Below are 11,790 nucleotides of genomic sequence, written 5' to 3'. Positions count from 1 at the left end.
GCTATTATGGCTAATAAATATATAACAGCGGATGCCGCGTACATTTTTCTTCACGTGATCTACGACCCGCAGTGGCGTCCACGATGCATGTGACTTGGCGGAATATAACTTCAGAATCAGCTCTGTACAGTAGACGTTTTCACGGGGAAAATGCCTTTCTTTCTTTTAAACAAAAGAACTTTGTATCAAACAGTTTGAAGACAAGAACAACGAACGGGTAACGTGTCTTTTGCCGTATAAATGGGAAAATTCGAACGATTTTGATATGAAACAAATGTTCTGCAAACATTTTGTATCAGTTCTTGTTGGATAGTGCAGGCAGGTTAATAATCCATTTTAAATTACGAGTCTGAATCATGAGTCTGAAATAACAAAAATGGATGCAATTGTTGAATACATTTATTTAAATTGTTTTGGTATACTTTTAAATCATTAGATGACGGTTTCTTACCATATACTGGAATAAAATATGCCTCTTTCTGCTATGTATTGATCTGCTGTGTATTGTATTGGTCTTGATACCGACTTAAACATGCTATCAGTCCAATCTTCGTGTTGTCTTCACCTGGCTCTGATGTTTTATACTATACTATGTATTTTATATTTGTTTGTCAGGTTTCTTATTTTTTCTTATATAGCGTTCGTACTTTACCAGTTTTTGTCTTGTGATATAGTAACCTCGTTTATTACCTGATGCTTACAAGCTCCAGCATTTGTTCCAGATTAATTGTTCCTGAGGCAACAATCTGAGCTCATTTTGCAGTCCAGAGACCGTTTTTCATCAGAACACAAATCTTTTTTAGTTTAGTATTATAACTTTTGTTTTGGGTTAGTTTGGGTGGTCTGTAGGAGATCATGTCCTTAGAACCTGGCAAAAACTGCTGAACCATGTAGTTGCAGAGACCCTCTGCGCTCAGATGATGAATATCCAGTCAGCCATCAGTAGAGAGATCTTTTCCCCACAAGATGAGAAATTAATGTTGGCGATCGAGGTGAGGAAAAGGAAAAGGAGACTCCCTTTCCTCACAGCTGGCCGCAGGCGTGATTACGTGACCTTCCTCTGTTTATCAGGTAAGCTGCTGCTTGTTTATTTGCAAAACTAGTTGCTTTTAATTATATATATTAATTATATATATTTTTAATTATATATATATTGCTTTCCAGTCATGTATCGATTTTATCTGAATTAATAGCCATGTTTTGTCTAGTAAAATACACTGAAGATCATCCTTTCAAATTTCTCAGTTACAAATAAGAGGCCCAGTCAGGTGTTCATCACAAAGGTGAAGCAGTATAAAGCGTCCCCTCGCTTTGCCAGGCGGTCCCAGTGGTCAATAGAGAAGCTTCGTCAGGTTGATGGCATCAACCCCAACAAGGTTTCCTCATTTCACAGTTATGCTATTCACATTAGTTTTCCATGCCAGCCTTTGATTTGACCTCCTTTACCAGTTTCCATTGACCAATTAGCTCTAACCAGTTGGCTCTGACCACTTACTTTCAGGACAGTCCAGAGTTTAACCTGGTATTTGATCACAACTCTGACCAGTGGGTGGCAAGCTCTGTGGCAGAGAAGTGCATGTTTGTGCAGATCCTGTACCATGCCTGTCATAACTACTGGGATGGCAAGCTGGGCCAGAGCAATGTGACTGCTGGGGATCAGAAGACCTCTAGGACCTCTGGAGATCAACATATTACTGTAGCAACAGAGAGTAAGAAGAGTTCTGCTGCTTCACGCCCAACTGAGTTCATCAACTGTCAGTCCAAACTGATGGGAGGTGAGAGTTGGTGAAAAGCTCCTTTCCTAAAGAGATAATTCATGACAAAATTCTGACATGATTAAGAGCAAATGAACATTATGGGGTACCAGTTATTCTAAGGTTACTGGTTATTGATGCAGTTGGTCCTTCATTGATTATTAATAATATGCTGTGCTTATTTATTTGTTTGTTTACTGTTATAGATGCCTGCTCTTTTAATATGGTCATCTACCGCTGTAAGATCTTCCTGAATAAAATTAAAAAAACAATGATTTTGACCCCTGGCCAGCCCCAGAACAGCAGCCAAAAAGGTAGACAAGAGAGCTCTCTAAACTTTGAAGCTTTGTGTGCATCCCCTTGGAATATTAAAAGTCTGTCACTATTTTAACATTAGGTGCACTGTCCTAAATAGGGCAGGGTGGTCTGTTTGAAGGCAAGGCAGTAGGTTGGAATTAAGCGTGAAGTGTGTGTGTGTGTGTGTGTGTGTGTGTGTGTGTGTGTGTGTGTGTGTGTGTGTGTGTGTGTGTGTGTGTGTGTGTGTGTGCGTGTGTGTGTGTTTGTGTGAGAGTCATTGTCAGCTGAGATGGAGGGTGGCTCCATTGCCATGCATGGTTATGTGGGAACTCTCTGACAGCTGTCGGATCTCCTAGTAGGGCTGGAGAATGGTTCCATTACGGGGTTTCAGAAGCCACTTTGTTTTGCAGGGCAAGTGGGGACACAAAGGCTGACATGTGAGGCAGGGGTTGGAGTGGTGAACTGGCACCAAGTTTCACGAGAGATTGCTGGGCCGTGTAGTGTAATGAATGGGAGAAGTTCCAGGGTATACATGGACAAGCCTTATTTCAGACTGTTATGTTTGAAGTTACACTTTATATTAACCCCGTATATGTGCACTGTCTAAAAAAAAAAAAGTCAACAACTGACTTTAACATTTATGAGATAGTTGAGTATCCCTTTCAAAAACCATGGCTGTTTCTTTAGAGTTGCCTCTCAACCACCTATAACACTGCAGATATAATAACATCCACTCTGCTAGTAAGGCTTTTCCCAAGAGTGTTGGAGTATCTGTGTGAATGAGTGATAAGTTATGTGCTCCAGTGCTCATACACTCTATGGGTTTGCCAATATACACTACTATTTGGCAATATTAGCACTGACATTCAAACCACTTTCAGTTGGGGATTTGGCCTGACAAAGTCTTCTACCTGTGTGAGAGTAGTTATGGACTAAGGAGTGAACAAAAATGACTAGAACAAAATGTCAGTGCACAGCACCCATATAGTTCTGCCTCTGTAGTCAAATTTATATTGTAATATTTAGCTCTGCACATGTCTAGTATTAACAATAATAACAGCCATTGTTGTTTCTTGTTGTTCTGGTTATTGCAGCTTCAACTGTGAAAGTGAAGCCTAGCCCCCCCCCTCCAGTACCAAGGCGTATGGGTCATGTTGTTCGGAGGGCGAGCCAAGTCCTGAGTGAACGTGGGGACAGGCTGGGGCGTGCCACATAGTGCCCAGAACCAAACAGCTAAGTGGCTCTGTTCAAAAAGTAAGGAAGTATCATTCCTCATCCATGTGCTTGTCAGTGTATGTATGTGTAAATCATAAATTAGCCTTTATTGTATTTTTTTCTCTTGAGCTGGAAGTGCAATTCCAAATTTAACTTTCAACAGTTGTTTAAAAGTGCTTGAAACACCTTTTATATTTGTATGTATTGTTATGCAACTAGAGTTAGTATTCTGTGTTCAAGAACTCTTGAGAATCTTGAGAATTCTTTTGTGTCTTTCTGTTCTCAGTTTGCCCTGAAGCAGCTGAATTAGAAGCAGGGTTGCAACTACATACTTTCTGAGGTGTATGCAAACATACTATCGGTGCCCCCCGCACTCCACCCCCACCCCCACCAACTCGGCAAATAATTTTCCAGCATCGATTTGGCGCCCCCTCTAGTGCAGCGCCCCTATGCGTCGCATACGCTGCATACCCCCTTTTTGCGCCACTGATTAGAAGACCACATGTTTTGCCCATTGTCCAGCTGTCTTATAGGATAGTGACTGCTTTGCAAACTTCACTTTTAATCTCTTTCCCTCAGAGACAGCAGCATTGCCTTTGAGACTCCAATGTCTCCACTGTAAGTGGGGTTAAGGGAGTTCCTGGGCTTTTGCTGTTTTAGTGAGAGGATGGGGTCTAACAGAGTATTCCCTCATGCTCTTAGAGTGCTACTGACTCTGAATGCTAATTGGAGCTTGTACTGTTAACAATGTATATCTGCCTTTCTGCTAAAGGGCTGCCTTGCCTTGAAAAAGGTGGTTTGCCAAGAAGGGCTAATTTGCTGGTTTGAAGCTCCTGAAAGCTTTTTGTGTATATTAATATTTAGTGTTTTGCTTCAAATAATACCAAAAAGAATTACTTGATGTCATTACAGCACGCTTACATTGTCAGATTGGACATGCATCTCATATGTGTAGTATATTGTTTAATATGATATTTGCACACATTAAACGACTTGCCACTTGTTGGCACGCTTGTTTAATGTAACTTGTTTAATGGCATTTGCATTTATGGAGTATTGTTCAAGACATTTGTTTTAATGTTGAAACTTTTATGACTTAATACAGTATATTTATTACATTTGTTTTAATGGTCTGATGGTCATCGTGATGAGTAAATAGGTAGAATAGAATTTGTGAAAATATAGTAGGGATCATGTTAGCACATGTAACTACAAAAAAAAACAAGTATGTAGATTTCAAGTATGGACTGAGTTATTGAATTGAATATTGTCAACTGTATGCTATTTTGTGTGCCTTAAATATTAATGTTGGAATTATGCTCTAAAACTTGTCCAGGGTCACTATTAACTATATACAAGAATAAAATTTAAATGTAAACCACAGAAAGCACCCATTTATACAAGGCCAAAGAGCCAGAAAATGTCTTATGAGATGGACATGATGATATATGTACTGTGTGCTTGTGGGTTGGTGTTCTTGTGAAAGTCTAATAACCTGTCTGTAGTTGTAATTGTCATTGTCTTTGTCAGTGCCTTTGTTAGATCAGTTCCAATAAACCTGGGTGAATGTTAACGCTGTTCTTTTGAAACAGTAAAAGAACATCTGGTTACATCTGGTGTGAAGGAGCCTTTTTTTTTAGCAGGATCTGATATGTGCTGCTCAAATGAATTATATCAATAAGCTCCAAAGTGTTTTACGCTCTTGCACCATTAGAGGGCATTCACATATAAACCAACCAGTGACTTTTCCAATATCATCTATAATCATCTATCATTTATCATCTCTTGAGAAGTGAAAACTACATTTTACTGCAATTACTTTGAGAAACGTAAAAAAACAAAGCATGATTTATAGTAGCTCTTGGTGCTCTGGCTGATGCTCGATATGGGCATTATGGACTTGTGTTTGTTGCCCGGAGCAAAAGAGGGTGGTGCTGTTGTTGAGCACGTGACCCCAACTTGAAAATGAATCTTTACTGCAGTGACGTGAAGGGATTAATCCATCTTAATTTAATAATCTGATATTTCAATTATTATGTGCAATTATATTATTATTATATTGCAATTATTTAGTACAAACAAGTCCCAGGCATTAAATGCCTTCAAAGTGTGATATTGGCAGTAGAGATGAATGTGTGCTGCCCTGTGCTCTGAAAAATTAGATAGTGACACATCTTTTAGAAAACCTCAATCACAACAATCCTGAATCAGTTCGTCTTTGAGGTTTAATATTAGTTTCTATTAGATCCTATATTTTGAAGTTTCTAGTGTTCCTGCATCCCCTCTGAGAGGGGTCATTACGCTATATTCAATTATTTTTGCTCAGTGGATGAGATCCTCAATGTATAAAGATTCATGGGGTTCTCAAATTCCTTTTAATGTGGTTAGGTCCATTGAGTTTCAACTTGTGACTATTAAAATCCGTGGTTCCAGCTCTTTTTGAGATATGACAATAACACACAGCCAAGTATTCCAAAATATTAGTAAACATTTTTTGGAGCTAGCATCAGCACATCCTCTTGTGGCAATGGCACATCAGCACATCCACCGGCAAGCCAGACCATCTCCCAGGTGCTTGTAGGTGCTTGCATGCAATCTTAGATAGAAGCATGCAAAAAAGATAGACAATACAATAAAAGGCTTGGTTACAACATTTCACATTTTTGTGCCATACTTTAAACCCTCTTTCAGTCATTGTGCAGGTTATGATTGACACTGTGAATGTACTGTATGGTTGTGTACCCATAGTGAATGTGGTCTCATGATTTGTGTACATATTTGAATAACTACATAGATGTATATTTTCAGTAATATCATACCTGAACTGTCATCCCTGTCACATTCTCCTGACACAATCCATTAAAAAAAACAAAAAAAATGCTTCTAAATGAAAACTATTAAAACTAGTTTAAAAAGTAATTTCCTTACATTATAACAGTGCTACCTCAATACACCAAACTCAAAAAGCATCATCCACCCACCCCATCCCTTGCACTATAACATACATTTTTACATTCAAAAGCAGATCCATTTTATTCAAGACATGAAAACATTTTTTAAAATTGCTCTTCTTTAGAGTTAGAAGCTTAAAAACAATTTAGCATGTGTAACTGTTCCCCAAACCAGGACAGAGTATATGAAAAAGCACCTTTATCTCATTAATTAAACTTCAGATTACAAAGGAATTTGGAAAATGCTGACAGAACTCATTCTTTCTTACATCTTTGACTAGTTTGTTTTTTATTTACTAAGAAACTCATCCCAGATCACACTGGCTCCCACACGTTCCTACAGCACGTAATCCAGACAACCAGGTTAAGGTTAGGAGAAACATCAGGTGGCCAAGCTCCTCATTCCTCTCACTCAGCACTCCTCGTTTCCTGAGTTCTCCATTAGGACGCTGGCACACAAGAGCCCAGGCAGTGTTCACACAAGAGCCCAGGCAGTGTTCTAAAATGGGATGTATAGGATTCTAATTGTTACTTGTTAGATTAGCATTTATGAATAAAACCAACAGTAATATCCGCCTGTGCTAATTATCTATGCAGTGCAAGTATGACAGAAAGTAATTTTTACTTAGTTCCTCTAACCATATCAATATTAAGAAATTTTTGTCTCCATGATTTAATTTCACTGTCTTAATTTCACTGTAGTTTTTGGCACTGTCTGAATTGCTGACAGAGGATGAGCTTGCAGGCATCTAGTAAGTTAGGTTGACATAGCAGTTTTTATGTTCTCCAATGATCATCATCATCATCATCATCATCATCATCATAAGTAAGCTGGTTCTGACTAAGCGCTCAAAATAGTGATAGATTGGCCATATTGCCTAGATGACCTCCAGGGTTGGTAAGAGCTGAAAGTAGGGTGACCATATTTTTGTTTGGGAAAAAAACCAGGACACTGTGTGTAAGTTGTCGAGTGGGGGGGGGGGGGGGGGCGAACGTAAGTTGTTGGTTCTCCGCCAGTTGAGTATGATGAGGCTCAACTGATGAGGCTCAGGGATTCCGTGTCATACAGCGCCGTGCTCAGGGTCCTAGTGCCTGTATAATTAATGGCCCGATTAACGTAATTTAAAAACCAGGACATTTCCACAGTTTTAAAAAATATCCCGGGACGCCCGGGACAGGACGTGAAATATGGACATGTCCCGGGAAATACGGACGTTTGGTCACCCTAACGTATATAACTCTAACCCCAATTCTCAAAGACAATTTGATAGTAGATACATATTGCTAGTTTGGAAAGTCATGCTTATAGCCCAGTCATTATAATGGGAAATCTGCTGGGAATAAAGTGGCCGTATTTTGAACTCTGACAAATTCAAAATCTTTGCATTGACTTATTTGGTACCTGTAACACAACATGCATGTACTGAGCAAGGGAGAGGAAGCCAAGACAATGACAAAGATCAACAACATAGCCCAAACCTGAAGGGTTAAATTAGGGTGACCATATTTTTTGTTGGGAAAACCAGGACACTGTGTGTAAGTTGTCGAGCGGGGGGGGGGGGGTGGCGAACGTAAGTTGTTGGTTCTCCAGGCTCAGGGATTCCGTGTCATACAGCGCCGTGCTCAGGGTCCTAGTGTCTGTAGAATTAATGGCCCGATTAACGTAATTAAAAAACCAGGACATTTCCACAGTTTTAAAAATATGAAATACGTGAAATACGGACATGTCCCGGGAAATACAGACGTTTGGTCACCCTAGTTAAATACATTCATGTTATCGAGGGGTAAGCAAGGGACAGGTGAAAACAGGCTAACAGAGGGTAGGCTAACAAGGGGACACAACATAAATGACAGCAGACACACAAACAGCAGACCATACACATGGGGGAGAGCCTATACAACATTAAGAAATGCTGAGATATTTTGATTGAGGCTGTGTTGTTACATTAAAAAAAATTCAACTGAACATTTTAGGATATTGTGCAGTATATAAAGTAGGGATGTGGACACATGTCTGCGATTCGACTGCACCGGTAGATTCAACGTGCATCGGGTTTATTTTGCGGGCGAATTCACGATGCATCGACTCTAGCCTTTTTGCATCTGCAAATACCATGATTAAATCGGGTGTTTTGTTTTCCAGTATCTATTCCTTATTCTAACATTTTCAGAGGCAACATATTTTTTTTTTATTGATTTCTTTTTTTTTTTTCGAGGCAACATAAATGCACCATCGTGTCCTCAGGTACTGACGCAAACACGCAGACGTACACAACAAAGATGGAGGGAAACGAGAGCATTAGCAACGACACAGATATTTAAGGCACCAAAAAAGACACACAAATCAAACGTGTGGCAATATTTCGGGTTTTTTTAGTGAGGTGGTCAACTTGACAAGACGCACACAATCTGCAAACAATGCCGTGGGGCTATCAAATACGTTAGTAGCACAACGAACGTAAGTTGTTGAGCGGGGGTGGTGGGGGGGCGAACGTAACACTCGTTACGGAGTGTTTTTTCAATAGCCCTGAAATAAATGCTACGCTTTTGTTTTGGTCCGTATCCAGTTAATCAGAAATGAGATTGGGTCCGGACAGGACTGCGTTTGGGTCCGGATCCGGACCGCGGTCCGCCAGTTGAGTACCCCTGTTATATACTATATGACCTAACTCAAGGATTGTCTGCTACAGAGAAAATTCAAGTGACGTAAGCGGGGGGGGCACATGAAACTTTCTTGTCTCGGGCCCCAGCAAGACTGTCAACGAGCCTGCTGGCGACACACATGAAAAGACGGCACGGTGTGGACATCTCTGCAGCCGCTATCCCCTCGTAAGTCTAGCAGACAGTAGTGTTGCAGATCATAATATTCACTATGTTAATAGAGAGTAAAGTAGAATTGTGCTATTGAGTTAAGAAAACTGATGGGTTAGGCCTAGTGTTGTCAAAAAAATCGATATATCGATACGTATCGATACTGAACATTCTGAAACGGTACAATACTCGTTTCCCTTAAGTATCGATTCTTTTTACATAAAATGCGCTTTCGTTTGACCCACCCAGTCAAGTTTGTAATGCTAATATGGCAGCTAAAGCAAACGCAGTGCTGTTGGATTCGAAGCAGATACAGATGGAAAACCGAAGGACATGAACAAGCCCGCAAGCGGTGCTTTTGGAACATTTCAACGAAGGGCGCTAAAGCCTGGTTGAGTGACCATAGCGCTCGACTCCGCGCGCACCTCGCGCGAACCTCCGCGAGCGGTGGAGGCTTTATACTTTCCGCTTTGCAGTGTTGTCCGAAACTATATGTAGTAGTATAAAAGAAACACCCCTCAAAACAGGGGAATGAACACTTACCTGACGAATTTTAATGCTGCTTTGTGTTTCAGTGTGTTTCAGGTTTGAAAAGTGCTGCAATTTAGGCTAAAGTACTTGAAAATGTTTAAATTGTAACTACTTCGTTTCACAACAAATATCTGTCTGACTCGTATTTGTTAATGTAATACAAGAAAACTTTGTATTACATTAACAAATACGAGCCTCTTGTAATTCCAGGATGAAACATGAGAGAACATGAAGACGTTAAGATTGGGCGTTTTGAAAATAAACAACCATTAAATAATGTGATTAAAAGCGCAATATTTCGAATCATTTAGAGTATATGTATAAATATTTAACTTAATTAAGTTTAACGAGCTGGGAAATATTGGTACAAGCGCTTGAATTGAACCCTGCAAACATGACTTTGTTCATTGCGCTGAGGCGCGGCGCGCGATGAACAAAGTCATGTTTGCAGGGTTCATACACCTTGTGGAATTCAAACACTTGTATGTCACTTTCAAGGTCCATTTCAATATTTCCCAGCACGAGCAAAGACACTTTGTCAGACGTTCAAAAGACGTCCACTGAAAAGCCAGAATGAAAGTTTTAGCGACGTCTTTTTTAAACGTCTATTACTGCAGTTCAGTTGCAGTTTTTGCACGTCCTGACATCCAATAAAGGTCTTAGTCAGACGTTCAGATAGAAAACTCGTCATAGACGTTCATGTTAAGTTAAAAGGTTAAGATCATAGTCACACTGTCAGATTTTGAACCAGTTTTGAACGTCCACCAGACATGCAAAAATGGGTCTGGACTGACCGACGTGATACAGACTTGACTTTAACGTCTTTCTGACGTCGCATGTTTGTTGGGATAAGTTAAATATTTATACATATACTCGAAATTATTCGCTTTTTTATCACATTATTTAATGGTTAAGTTTATTTTCAAAATGCCCAATCGTAATGTCTTCACGTTCTCTCCCTGGAATTACAAGGAATTCATTGTTGTGAAATGAAGTTACAATTTCAAGCATTTTCAAACACAAAGCAACATTCATTTGTTTGTTTATAAAAAAATAATAAAATGGCTTTAAAATGGAAATTAGCACCGTATCTGACTTTGGTATCGAAAATGGTATCGAATTTCAATATTTTTTTAAGTATTGTATCGAAGTTGTAATTCTTAGTATCGTAACAAGCCTAGTTAGGCCAATACATCCTCAAACCTCAACTAACTGTATCGAATGATCACTTATCAAACCGAATCTTCATATAATAAGTCATATCGTTACCAATCATTTTTAAATCGCAACATATCGTGAACAGGAGTGATTTGTATCGCATCGTATCGACAAGGGGTTTCAGAGTATCGCAGTTATATCGCATCAGTGGCAGTGTATCGAGATGTGTATCGAATCTAGCTTAGTGGTGATGATATACATCCCTAATATAAAGTCATGGCCAAATGTTTTGAGAATGGCACAAATTGTTTTTCACCAAGTGAGAGTTTGCTGCCTGTTTTATGGTGGCAATTTGTATTAAATCTAGATTGTGAAGAGTGACTAGATTAATTGCAATTAATTGCAGTCATTCCCTTTCATGAAAACTACCTTATCAAAATAATGACTGCATTCCAGCTATGGCATTTCAGCACAAAGTGGCCTGCTAACATAATTTCAGCGATGATCTCATTAGTTTTGGAGAAATGTTTAATGAGGACAAGACAGTTGATATCACTCTTTCATGCTGATTACAAGAGCAGACTGGTTGCCTAGGGTATTGGTGCTTTTAAGTTTTCTTCTGTTAACCATGGTTACCTCCAAGGAAACACGTGCAGTCATCATTGCATTGCATCAAAAAGGTTTCACAGGCAAGGACATTTCTGATTCTAAGATAGCAACCCAATCCTCCATTTATCCAATCAGTAAGAGGCACAAGTCACCAATAGTGCAAAACTTGTTCAGTAATGGCAGAGGGCAGGTGTGAGTGCATCTGAATGCACAGTGAGACTAAGGCTTTTTGAGGATGGCTTGGTGTCAAGAAGGGCAGCATAGAAGCCACATCTTTCCAGCTGTCAATCATTTTTGTTTTGTTTATGTAGCCATGTGGTTCTGTCATTTGTATTCCCTCCTTATGTTTTGTAATCCCAGTCCCAGTATTTAAAGCCTGTATTTGGTCTATTGTATGGCTGGTCATTGTTTTCTGTACAGCCTATTGTGTTAATGTATTTTTGGAAATTATTACGGTTTATGCT

At 39.5% G+C, this 11,790-nt stretch overlaps 1 protein-coding gene across 2 annotated transcripts; it reads left to right on the top strand.

Moving 5' to 3' along the window:
• The first annotated feature begins 57 nt into the window (after positions 1-57).
• Positions 58-4,876, top strand: stxbp6l (syntaxin binding protein 6 (amisyn), like). Of its 2 annotated transcripts, XM_077018113.1 has the most exons (7): positions 58-217; positions 895-1,071; positions 1,246-1,376; positions 1,502-1,775; positions 1,961-2,068; positions 3,146-3,305; positions 3,553-4,876. In XM_077018113.1, exons 2-6 carry the CDS (start codon positions 918-920, stop codon positions 3,265-3,267), a joined length of 789 nt encoding a protein of 262 aa, XP_076874228.1. In that variant the 5' UTR covers positions 58-217; positions 895-917; the 3' UTR covers positions 3,268-3,305; positions 3,553-4,876. The 2 variants fall into 2 exon arrangements, with proteins under 2 accessions (XP_076874228.1, XP_076874229.1); XM_077018114.1 differs by lacking the exon at positions 1,961-2,068.
• Positions 4,877-11,790: the final 6,914 nt, after the last annotated feature.

Source organism: Brachyhypopomus gauderio, chromosome 9 (assembly GCF_052324685.1).
Source record: "Brachyhypopomus gauderio isolate BG-103 chromosome 9, BGAUD_0.2, whole genome shotgun sequence".
Taxonomy (NCBI): Eukaryota; Metazoa; Chordata; class Actinopteri; order Gymnotiformes; family Hypopomidae; genus Brachyhypopomus; species Brachyhypopomus gauderio.
Note: the sequence above shows the minus strand (reverse complement) of the source record. Positions and strands in the feature narration are given on the sequence as shown.

Bases quoted from the DNA above. Each gene is read 5' to 3' on its own strand.
- stxbp6l (XM_077018113.1), top strand. From the start codon at position 918: ATGATGAATATCCAGTCAGCCATCAGTAGAGAGATCTTTTCCCCACAA. The intron at 1,072-1,245 runs GTAAGCTGCTGC...CAAATTTCTCAG, and splicing joins GACCTTCCTCTGTTTATCAG to TTACAAATAAGAGGCCCAGT. The intron at 2,069-3,145 runs GTAGACAAGAGA...TGGTTATTGCAG, and splicing joins CCAGAACAGCAGCCAAAAAG to CTTCAACTGTGAAAGTGAAG.